The sequence below is a fragment of the Natrix helvetica genome (assembly GCF_964273705.1).
Source record: "Natrix helvetica genome assembly, chromosome: 3".
NCBI classification, from domain to species: Eukaryota; Metazoa; Chordata; class Lepidosauria; order Squamata; family Natricidae; genus Natrix; species Natrix helvetica.
In genome coordinates this window covers 75,416,751-75,429,139 of record NC_138549.1, presented here as the reverse complement: position 1 = coordinate 75,429,139, position 12,389 = coordinate 75,416,751, and the positions used below count along the sequence as shown (strand labels likewise).

Genomic DNA, 12,389 nt, shown 5'->3' with positions numbered 1-12,389 from the left:
GGAGGACTTAGAAAAATAATGACAGAATTTGAAATACTCATACAGGATCGCAGGCATGTGACAGAGAGATAGAACAAATCAAAAAAATTGGATGATAAATTGGTTGCAAATACAATAAAGAGAAAAACTGTGGAACATACCTTACAATTTACACTTATACTTAGAAAACTGGTATAAAATGTTTTATAGATCGTGTACAACTGCTCATAATTTCAGAATAGGCGGATCTAGTAATAAGGACTGGAAATACCATGAGGCAGAAGAATCTTTTTGAATATTGTGCCTTGGACATCTAAAAACATTAGATAGATAGATAGATGATAGATAGATAGATAGATAGATAGATAGATAGATAGATAGATAGATAGATAGATAGATAGATGATAGATAGATAGATAGATAGATAGATAGATAGATAGATGATAGACAGACATTCAAATAACTAAATAACGGAGACATTATCATTCAGTTCAGAGTTCAGAGATTTTTTTAAAAAATTATGCACTAATTGTAGAACTTTTGAAACATCCTTATCCACTTACTAATATATCCTTGTATTGAATTTTTTTTCCTATTTTTCTTTCTTTCCTTTCTTATTTTCACTCTGTGTTCTTTTTTCTTTCTTTCTTTTTTGTAGGTAGCATTTCCTTGCAAGTAATTATATTTTTGGAGTAATTGAATTAATTTGTATTATATTTACCCACCTGATATTATTAGAAGAATAACTATATTATCTCCTTGGAAAACCATTTAGGTTGTTCTCCAATTTGAGCATAATTACTGAATTAACTCATCCTGCCAACATGAGATTCATGCAGTTCAGGGCCAAAGACTGTTATTCTCTTGCTCTATCAAAATTGGAAAAGGTAAGAAAACTTCATTGCATTGTAATAAATATATGTAATTTATTGATTCTCGAATGTAGTTATCTTTTTTAATTTGCTCTGGAAACTGATAATTCAAAATGTTCTATGCTTAATCATTAAAACTATTGATAAAATTGTGAAATATCTATAGAATATGATTCAAGGGAGTGCTGGATCAAGTAGTAAAATTATAGATGGGAAACCAAAGAAAAGTGGCTGAGAATGAGTCTGTAACAATTTCTTACCCAAAGATGAAATTATAAGAAAATAGGTTAATCTTGTCATGGTGTTATGTGTGCAGGATTCTCTACTGGGTTTAGTAAAAACTATCTGCTATTTTCTGAGAACCTTTTAATCCCCATCATCATGCTGAGTTATCAAGTATTAATTCTGCCATTTTGAATACACAGAATATCATGCCCACTGCAAATGAGAGTCAGTAAGCATAACTAAACTAAAACTGAAATAGTCAAAATAAATGGTGGAGCAATACTTTTCAACAGCAATTACAGCAATTGTCAATGTCAAACAGCTAGCAAAAAAGAAAGATCAGCTGAAATTATCCATTGTTGTATTTGTTTTAAATCATGATAAAAAAGATAAATCCTTATACTGCAAATAATCGGGAGAGATATAACATGATTCTGGTTTGAGCCCTGGTAGAAATCTTTGTGGAGGCAATGAGTACCATCTACATACATAAAAAGTGCATGTCCCTTTCAACAAGCAAGTGAAAAGAATCTACAAAATTTGCAGAATTAATTATTTTAATAGTACAGCCTAAATGTTGCAAATGAAACAAGTAATACTGAGGTTTACTAAAAATAACACTAACAGGACACAACTCTTATTATGATTTTAAATTCAGTAGTTCAAGGATTTAAGTAGCAAAATTAGCATATGGTGCTAACTATGACAAAGTGGCTACTTAACAAGAAAGGATACTGTTTGTAATCAGCAGAAGCCAGTAGTACAGTACACTTCCCTAGGCAGAAATTCTTCCCTTATACTGGAAAGGAAATGATGCACACATTCTATACAGTGCTAGAATTAGACCTTTAAGAAATTAATCTTATTGGATGGAAATACAATTGAGCATAATTTTGTAGTTGTAGGAACTAAAACTAATCTTTCAAATTCCACCTATATTAGCTAAGTTGATTATAGTAATTTTCCTTCTAAGTTATGTGGTATTGTCACCACATAGATAGAAGGCTGCCCTTGGAGGGTATCTGGAAGCTTCAGCTGGTGCAGAATACAGCAGCACAGAAAATTTCTAGATGGACATATTATATATACTACCTCTGCTCTGTGAGCTAAATTGGTTACCAATCAGTTTCCAGTCCAATTCAAGAGTGCTAGTTTTGACCTTTAAAGCCCTACATGGCATGGGACTAGGTTATTTGAGGGACTGTCTCTCCCGATTACATCTGCCATCCCACCAGATCCAGCAGACAGGGTATGTCACCAACTGTAGTGCTATGCCTGAAGTGTCCTAGGTGGTGACTGTTCTCTGTTTGGGCATCTGCTTTATGGATTATACTCCATCCTTCCTCCTATTCATGCCAATGTTCCCTCTAAGGTGCGTGGCTGCGCGGCCACACACGTAACAAGAAAGCACCGTGCAGCAGTTTCCAACTGCCACGCAGTGATTTATAATGTCACAGGCTCCGGAAGTTGAGGGGCCTCAGATTTTCTGTCCTGGTTAGGGTTAGCACGGGCGCGGGGATGGGGATGGCAGCAGGAGCTTACATGGCACGGCCGGTCTCCTAGGACCTCCTAGGGGCCAGCTGCACCACTCAAACTACCGTCAGTCGCCCCATATTCAGCAAAGCAAGCGCGGGGACGTCCTTTGCAGGTGGCTAGAACTGGCCTCCTGCAAAGGACCTCCACAGACTTGCTTTGATGAGCTTGGGGCAACTGACGGTAGTTTCCATAGTTTGAGGTGAAGCCGCCAAAGCCCCCGCCACCACCGGAATAACTGCTGCCTCCTCCTCCTCCTCCTCCTCCTCCTCCTCCTCCTCCTCCTCCTCCTCCAGCAGCACTGCTGGATTTGCCGCCCGGCGCTGTGGCTGAGGTGAAGCCACCAAAGCATGTGTCAGTGCCCCCACCCATGGCAGCCACGGCGGTGCCTCTCCCTCCACTCGGAGCACCTGAGCTGGGCCCCACATTACCCCTTCTGCCTCCTCCTCTGCCTTTGTGCTTTTGAGGAGCCATGAGGCCTTTTTTTCCTGTGGGGCGGGAGCTGTATGGCAGGTGAGAACCAACCGCGGGAGGGGAAAAGGGCGCCGGAGCCCTGGCAAAGGTGAGGTGGTGAGGAGGAACCTGATGGTGGCGCCATCGCGGGAGCCAGTAGGAAGGCGGTGGAGGGAGCAGGAAAAATAGGGCTTCATGGCTCCTCAAAAGCATGGTGGTGGAGGAGGCAGCGGCAGGGATAACTTGGGGCCCAGCTCAGGTGCTCCGAGCAGAGGGGGAGGCACCGCCACTGCTGCCACAGGCGGGGGCACCGGGGGGAGCTTTGACGGCTTCACCTCAGCCGCAGCGCCGGGCAGCAAATGCGGTGATGCTGTTGGAAGAGGAGGCAACAGCAGTTATTCTTGTGGCGGCGGGCGCTTGTTGGCATCTTCAGCAGCGGCCCTGCCCCCGGTGAAAAAACCAAAGATGGAGCAGATCCAGGCTGATGACGTTGCCGCAGCTGCCAGGTCTGGACGGAGATAGTCAGAGCGGCGCCGAAGTGAAAGAGCAACATGACTTGATGAATTCTGGGAGTTGAAAGTCCACAAGTCTTAAAAGCTGTCAAGTTTGAACACCCCTGGGTTTTTTTTCCCTAAAGGGTTAGGGGTGCAAAGGTCTTGTAACTTGACAGCTTTAAGACCTGTATGCTTCAAATGGCAGAGTTTCTGAACCAACATTTTGGTTGCTAAGCAGGAGCGTTGTTAAGTGATACTGATATTATATAACACTTTTAATTAAGCGGGTACCTTGAATAAGCGTAACGTTGAGTTTCAAATAATACTGATTTCGTTGTTGTCTTAGGTGACATCTGTGAAAAAAATTCAGGTGATGCTCAGGCATGAAAATGTGCCGCTCAAACACTATACTTTTCTGCTCACACTGAAAAAAAATTAGAGGGAACATTGATTCACGCCTCCAAAATGAGGCTGGTTTCATCCTTCAAGACCGGGTTCTGCCATCAGACCTGGGAAACCTCAAGGAAATATTGAGGTCGCTCCACTGTTGTTAATATCTGTTCTTTGCATACTAATTATTCCCTTTTAGCTTTATGCTTTCTATAATTTTAGAGCTTTTAATAATAGTAATAATATCGTTTGCAAATATTCAGTTTTTTCAGCTTTGTTGTATGCTGCTCAGAGTCATTTGTTTGTGATATTGGCAGCTATATAAATATGAACAATAAATAAATAGTAGTACTGTTAAAAAAATAACCCTGGGATCAGCTCTTATTAATTAGTGATATTGTACACTTAGCTAATAAGCTAGACCAATTTACTAATGGGAAAAAAACAGACTTTAGCTATAAATGTTAGAAAATAATAATTAAGTTTCTTGTTTGCTTATCTCCGTGAATATGTCAGAACTTGGGAGATCCAGATATTTTTACATCTATGAAGTTATGAGTCTCCATAATAAAAGTTAATTAGAGTGTCCAGGTAGCAGAAATTATAAACAGATTAATACCAAATTAGTAATCAATATACTGGTGTTATTGGAGTTCCATTGTATAAAGCATTGTGTATTGTACCAAGTGACTTCAATGACCTTTTTCTTCAGCTATTTCCATCTCTTTGTATAATGATGTATTGGGATTTGATGAATCAACAAATTAAAGGTAAAGGATCAGTGGTGCGATTCAATTTTTTTTTACTACCGTTTCTGTGGGCGTGGCTTGATGGGAGTGGCATGGCTTGGTGGGGTGGCTTGATGGGCATGGCAGGGGAAGGATACTATAAAATCTCCATTCCCTCCCCACTCCAGGGGAAGGTTACTGCAAAATCCCCATTTCCTCCCGATCAGCTGGAGCTCGTGAGTCAGAGAATAGATGGGGGCGGGGCCCCCATGTATTTACTAGTTCTTCAAACTACTCAAAATTTCCACTACCTGTTCTCCAGAACTGGTCAGAACCTGCTGAATACCACCTCTGTATAAATCTAGTCTAGTCAGGAAACTATTATAATATATAATTATGTTTACTGAGTCAAAAGTTTAGTGACATAATCATTGTAACTAAGAATGGTGCATAGAGTTAACAGAAACCATATACTACTATAATATTAAGGTTAAATACCAGTGAATTACATATCTACTTCAAAAATGGAGCTGTATAATTAATCCAATATGAATATGGAAATAACAGAAAGAGATAAATAAGGGACACTTAGATATACTGAATATAAATGAGATTCTTGTTTCAGTCTTTTTTAACAACTTTAAACCCACTGAAGTAGCTGTAATAAATTGTTGCGAAATATACAAAAGCATCTTCTTAGTAATGAAATTGAATCATTTAAAATCCAAGCACTGATTTGCTAGGAAAATGTGTACTAACCAAAAAAAGCACTTTTGGAAAATCAAAGTATACAGATTTAATAATTGTCCATCCATACAAGTTGATCTGTTTCATTTAAAAGATAGTGTAAAGCATTAGTAAGAACAAAACAAGAATAGATTGTCATATCGAAGCTGGTGTTTGAGAAAGATACCTTTAAATAGTCTCAAATAGAATTCTGTGCTGTTCCTGAGATAATGTTGGATGTGTTGCTTAAATGGATTCTTCAAAATGATATCCCAAATGAAAATGGCAAATTTCCAGGCGGGGAACTTATAGCATCTGAGCTGAATAAAAGAAACAATTGCTATTCAGGCTCAGTTTTAGATATAAATGAATAAAACAGTGTGTCTTCTTGAAAAGATACTGCCTGTTATTTTATCCATTCATAAGGATGAAACCATGTCTAGCCCTTCCAATTATCCATCAATCCGTTTAAGTACAATTTGTAAACTTATGCTGGGAATCTTATTTGCTGATAATTATGGTACATTTGAAAACATTTTAGAAGTTGAGTAGGCTGGCTTCAGAGAAGGAAAATCAACTATTAATGTACATTGTATATTATACCAGGTGATTGGAAATATGGCTAAATTCAGTCATAAATTTCATGGGCGCTTTATTTACTGCACTCAGTCTTTGACACAAATTCTAAAAATAGATTTTGATATAAATTCTGGCCTTTTACAATTAATACATCTGCTGCTCCTAAATGTCTATAAACGCACAGCTTCAAATAACAATTATTTATAGCAGCTGATTAGGTCTACTCCAACTTTGAAAAGGATTAAATAGGATTTTATTCAAAACAGTTTTGATTTTTCAAACTGGCTAATTTTACTTCCAGGACATTCATCTAATTTAGACTGGGGAGAAACAATTATTTAACTGCATCTCCCAGCCCGAATCCTCTCCATCCACAAAAGATGACTGTAACTTTATAATATAATGTAATATAATAATATAATGTGTAATATAATCGCCCATTATGTTAGCCTCTTTATTCACAATTTATCTGTGTGTTTCTCTGTACTTCTATCAGCCTTCTTGACGAAAGCTTCACATATGCAGATTTTATCTTTTCAAATGGTGACAATAAGATTAAACTAATAATTCATGTGCTATTACACTGATTGTATTGGAGAAATATTTTATTCAAAAGTATCACATTTCTCTTAGCTAGGACACCAGGAATGATGAAAGCCTATTATCTATAATATATATCAAATTCTTACTAAACATTCAATGTCCAAAGGGCAGATTTTCTTCCGAAACATGGTCAATATATAAATTGATTATATGTGAATGATATATGCCATCTGTCTGTTACATATATTATATGAATCAATTATTGAAATAAGTTGCTTACTTTAAAATATTGACATAATAGCAACTAAACAATGTAAAGAATGTCTTAATAGTGAGCAAAAAAAATGGTTCCGATTACTGTACATTAATATTTGTGGATGTTAGTTTTGTCAGTTTTGCTAAATTCTAGGAGAAATGTGATGTGCTGATATGAGTTTTAATGCAACAATTTGAATGTAAATGTATTAGCTGTGTTGGCATATCAGCATATTTTAAAGATAGGATTGGATCCTTGATAAGGTCATCTGTGATTTTTCATGAACTGTCAATGGTCTAATAGCCCATAATAGCAATACTGTGAGTGATTAAACCATTCAGTTTCTTCCTGGAGTAGAAGTGGGAAAATTTGTCTGAAATGAGAAATGAAAGTATATTTTGCATAATTTCACATTTGTCGGTTAATGTGAGTCCCAAAGCAAAAGCATTTTCCTTATTTGTTTCACTGAAATGAGTGCGTTAAAATTTCTTATGTTAATCAGGTTGTTCCATAAATGTATTTGCCATTCTTGTCTTATCCTTTCGAGTTTAAACACATGGAGAAAATAACTCCAGTTGTTTAGTTACGTTTTAAGAGATTACCCATCCATTACCATTGAAATTATTTATTCCTTTAAAGTTCTCAAGTTAGAAGATATTTTGAGCTATACTTAGCTGTTTAAGTACTTTCCTATCAGTATACAAGCTTATGTATTATTGGATTTCTATAGGCTGTGGGCCGAAGTGATAACACCTCTCTTTGAAAATTGTAAACCATATGCTATCTGGCTAAAAAAAAATGCATTGATTGATAGCTATGGACAAAAGATGGAATGCAATGGCCTTTCTTAAAGCACTCTTTTACTTTTCAAGGATACTCATGACTACAATCCAGGAATTTTATCTCTAGATAAAGTTTATATTCCAAAGCTGCTTATTATTTCCGTGCAGGGTTTCAAGGTTTTTTACCACACAGAAATCCAAGCCAAAATGTAATAACACTCTATTCAGTTCCTCATGTTTGTGAAGAGGGCAGAAGATTTTGAGAGCCATGATCCAGAAAAGAAACTATGTTTGCCTTCACAGTTTCACTGCAGTGTATTGAGACGTGCATGGCTCCTGGCAGAAATACTTATGACACCCACAGTGGCAAACTCAGTAATTTCTTATTCTGATAGATCTATTCCTTATGTCTTGAAAGGCAGAATATATGTGGGTTGTGTGTTTGCATAAATACATGCAATTTGGCTCATCTTCTCATATTGAATACTTCCTATGACTCATTACAACATATTGCCAGAAATGCATATGCATAAAGAATGTAACTTTATTGTTGTACGGGTGACGCACCCTTCTTTCTTTCCTTCCTTCCTTCTTTCCTCCCTGCCTCCTTCCCTCTCTCCCTCCCCCCGTTCTTTTCCAACAGACTGCCAAGAGGGAGACTGATCTTGGCCCATGTCTGAACTGATTGCTTGTGAAAGGTATTTCAATTAAGTTGAGGGCAGCAGATGGCCCATTCTTAACCTAAAAATGGGAATAATAATAAAATAATAATATATTTATTTCTTAGCCGCACCCTCTCCCGAAGGACTCGGGGCGGCGTACAACGAAACATACGAAATAAATATGTAAACAAAACAAACATATAGCAAAGACATACACTGAAACATACACACTAAGCTACTAAGCACAGTCTAATTCTACTTACCCATAAACTGAAAAATTAGCTCAGTTTTTCTTGCTCGGGGCTGTGTTTATTGATGTATTTTAATTCACCCCACCTTTTCCAGCTAGCAATCACTGGTAGAACTGCAGTTCATTAAGCTTCCCAGAATTCCCTTGTACACAATGAAATGCAGTTAAATATTTGACAGGAAATTGCTTTGTGTGATATGATGTGTAGCTGACTGTTAATTCCTGAGGTAGATTTTTGCAGCACAAAGGCACTCCAAAATGCAACTGTTGCCTTCAGCAAAAGTGTATAACCAAACATGGAAAATTGACTTGGTGGCTTAATGGGCTTCTGAAGCAAGAATTCCCTAAGTCAGAAAGAGAACTCCATCTGCTACTACAGCTGTAAACGGCCCTTGTTTTTCTCTTTGGAAATAGCTAAGCAATCACAGTTGGCAACTGATCAAGCAAGAGCCTTTTGTTCAGCAGAAAAATGTGTGGATTCATATGCCCAAAGTCAAACTCTAACTTTTCTGGTTGCTTCATATCAATTAAAGTTCAAGTGACTTCCCTCCCCCATTGTTCAATGTATGATTAGGAAGATGAATATATTCCAGGAAAGATAGGGATTTTATTTTTAATTTTCTACTGAAAAGAGGAACTGACTATTATCCAATATAGCAGATGTGTCCAACCTCGGCAACTTTAAGACTTATGGACTTCAACTCCCAAAATTCCCCAGCCTTGGTTGAAGTTCACAAGTCTTTAAGTTGGCCATCTCAATTATACAGGTTGGGTATCCCTAATATACAGAATTCAAGTTTTCCAATTGTGTTCAGTACAGAGGTGGTATTCAGCAGGTTCTGACCAGTTCTGGAGAACTGGTAGTGGAAAGTTTGAGTAGTTCAGAGAACCGGTAAATACCACCTGTGACTGCCCCTGCCCCCATCTATTCTCTGTCTCCCGAGTCCCAGCTGATTGGGGGGAAATGGGGATTTAGCAGTAACCTTCCCCTGGAGTTGGGTGGGAATGGAGATTTTACAGTATCCTTCCCCTGCCACGCCCACCAAGCCATGTCCACCAAGCCACGCCCATAGAACCGGTAGTTAAAAAAAATCGAATCCCACCATTGGTTCAGTAGGATTAAAACAGTTAAGGCCTAGTTCACAACAGTGAGTACATTATTTCATTACAATACAATTGATGATGCGCTTCTGATTATGTGAAATAACTTCAGTGAAATAAAGAGAAATTAAACATTTCCCTGTACTTTCAGCTCTGTGATGGTTCAAGAAACTTATCCAGGAATCATAAAGCAAATGTGATGAACAAATATGTATGAATCAACCATAACTTTTGCGCTATTTTTTTAAAAAAATGTTTATAATGCAATCAGTTTAGGATACATTTTCATAAATATGAGGATTTAGTTGATTGTTGAAACTAATTTCTGTGCCAACCCATTCATAAGACTCTGGATGGCTTCCATATGTAAAACAATCATAAACAAGCTGTTAAAAGAGCCATTATTTTTTTTTAAAGAGTAAACTCAGACAGTAAGGCAGATGCAATGAAATTTTAGGAACCTGGAATGGGAATAGCTATTTGCAAAATACTGCTGAACCCTAACAGTTGTATATACTTTCTATAACTGGGAAGTAGGGGGGAACATTTCCACCCTGTCAAGGGGGCTGTTAACAAGATGATTTTTTTAAAAAAGCTTTAGTGTACTCACAGGTAAATGAGAATGAAAGTATGAATATCCAGTTTCCAAGATAGATATTTTCCTTTCAATAAATCTGACTAATGAGCTCTTTGCATTATTGGTTATGAGCAGTGGGTATGGTCTTGACAGCACAGCAGCCCAAACAAATTAATATGTTATACATTATTTTTGTATGAACTGATAGAAACTCACTCTTCTGACAAATCTTTTTTTTTTTTAATATTCTTAATCCACTACATTTTAAAGATATAACCCACTGATTGGAGGCTAATGAAGCATTAAAACTCGCCCAATTTTCTTCATTCTTTTTAAGCATGTGTTTTGAGAATTAAGTACTTTTAAGGAATGGGAAGTTCTTTTTCTTAATCTAGTAGCAAATAGACACTCCTTGCCCTTTACTGGAGATTTGGATGATGTATAAGTTCTATCTTGTCATAACCACGGTGGTATCATTATGTATGACAACAGGAAGAGAACATTTTGTTCATATCACATACCAGGGACAAGACTGCAGCTTAAATTATAACAGAAGACTGGAAATAAGAATTAAGAAAAGGAAATCTAATCCTGTAACATTTTCCTGACTTGTACCAACTTTGTGCAGCTGAGTGTTGGAGGGAGGGAGGACCCTTTTGTCAAATCTATAAAATGATCCCTAAAATTGTCAATAAGACAATAAAGTAATGAAATGCAAGTATTTTTGGAGCTACAGTATTATTACTTTTGTTGAGGGGGAGGGAGTGTTTGCAACAAAGGTTACAATAAATTTGGTAATAGTTAAAGATATTCCAGCCCACATTTTACTGCTTACAAATAAAGTGCAAAAATGATAGCCAATTGATAAAGTTAGCTAAAATGCGATTACCATAGTATTTACTGGAACACAATTGTAAAATGAAAACTCAAGGTCCAGTTAAGGTTCACTCCTATTATTTCAGGAATGTGACTATTTCAGGGTTTTATAGTATCTTTTTCAGAGACATGCAGACAGACGGAAAGAAGCCAATTCTTAGAGAAAGGAAATTCTGGTCTCTCCAAATTCTACCAGTTTGTTAAAAGAAGTCTAGCAAATAAATGATTTTTCCACCCCGGAAGCCCATTTCAGAACAAAAGAAGTGCCATTAGTTTGTTATTGTGAGAGGCTGAGTATTTTTAGGGTATTTTCAGATGTATTTCCATACTTTCCCCCAGTATTCCTTTAAATGGAAAAAATATATTGCAACAGCTCCAGACATAGTGCAGATAATCTTTGATTAAAAGATTAAAAGAAAACAAAGGAGAATAAGCAGGCATGAACATAAAAATAAAAAGAACCGTGTCCATATTTTACCAAAGCTGTTTTGCCTCTCCTTTTCCTCCTTTTTTACCTTTGTAAGGTCCCCCTGCTCTTTGAGTAATGTGATAGGATAAAGTGAAACTAATTATGGAGTATTGCAGATTTCATTTTGAAAACCACAAGTGAAAAAGAATAGAGGGCAACCCAATATTTTCTTTAAAAGAAAATACTGTGTAAAAGGGTCCTAATATTTGCAGTTAAAACTGAATTAATGTTTAGAACAAATGAAGCATACATTAAATAGTATTTTCTGTGAAGTTCGTTGGTTGGCATTTGGTTCCAACTCATTGATTCAATTCCATATATTATCATATTCTAAAAAACTTGTATGATTAATAACTGCAGTGAAAAAGATAAAAAAGAATTACAACCAAAATGTAGGAAGGTACATAGACTTATGCAAATATTTAATCTTTCAACATCTACATGACACTTATTTTTATTTAAAAGTGAGTGACAAAAAGATTAAATTTCTTTAGATGTCTAGAAAGAGAATAAATGCCCCTTTGGAATATGTGGTCATAAATCTTGATACTTGCATGAAAACCTCACATGCTATATAACTAATCATCTACTCAGAATTTATATTTTATGAATGTAAGAAAACTTTATTTCTGGTTTGATATGATATAAATTTATATGAAATGTGGTAGTCTAATTTTTTAATCCAAGTAGTCTCTGGCCCTAGTCTTCAATCTTCAACTTTAATTAACGGGCAGGTTCCTACTTTGTTCCCACAAACATGAAAGATGATTAGGGGACTGGAGGCTTAAAACATATGAAGAACGGTTGCAGGAACTGGGTATGTCTAATTTAATGAAAAGAAGGACTAGGGGAGACATGATAACAATGTTCCAATATCTCAGGGTGCCACAAAGA

The 12,389-nt window shown here is 36.8% G+C and overlaps 1 protein-coding gene across 3 annotated transcripts in view; it reads left to right on the top strand.

The window, feature by feature from the left end:
• The window catches only part of KCNT2 (potassium sodium-activated channel subfamily T member 2), a 229,928-nt gene that overhangs the window by 197,371 nt on the left and 20,168 nt on the right, over positions 1-12,389 (top strand). For all 3 annotated transcript variants that reach the window (XM_081946388.1, XM_081946387.1, XM_081946389.1), the window contains one exon: positions 755-866. In XM_081946388.1, the coding sequence (XP_081802514.1) occupies positions 755-866 (112 nt within the window). The remainder of the gene's footprint in view (positions 1-754; positions 867-12,389) is intronic.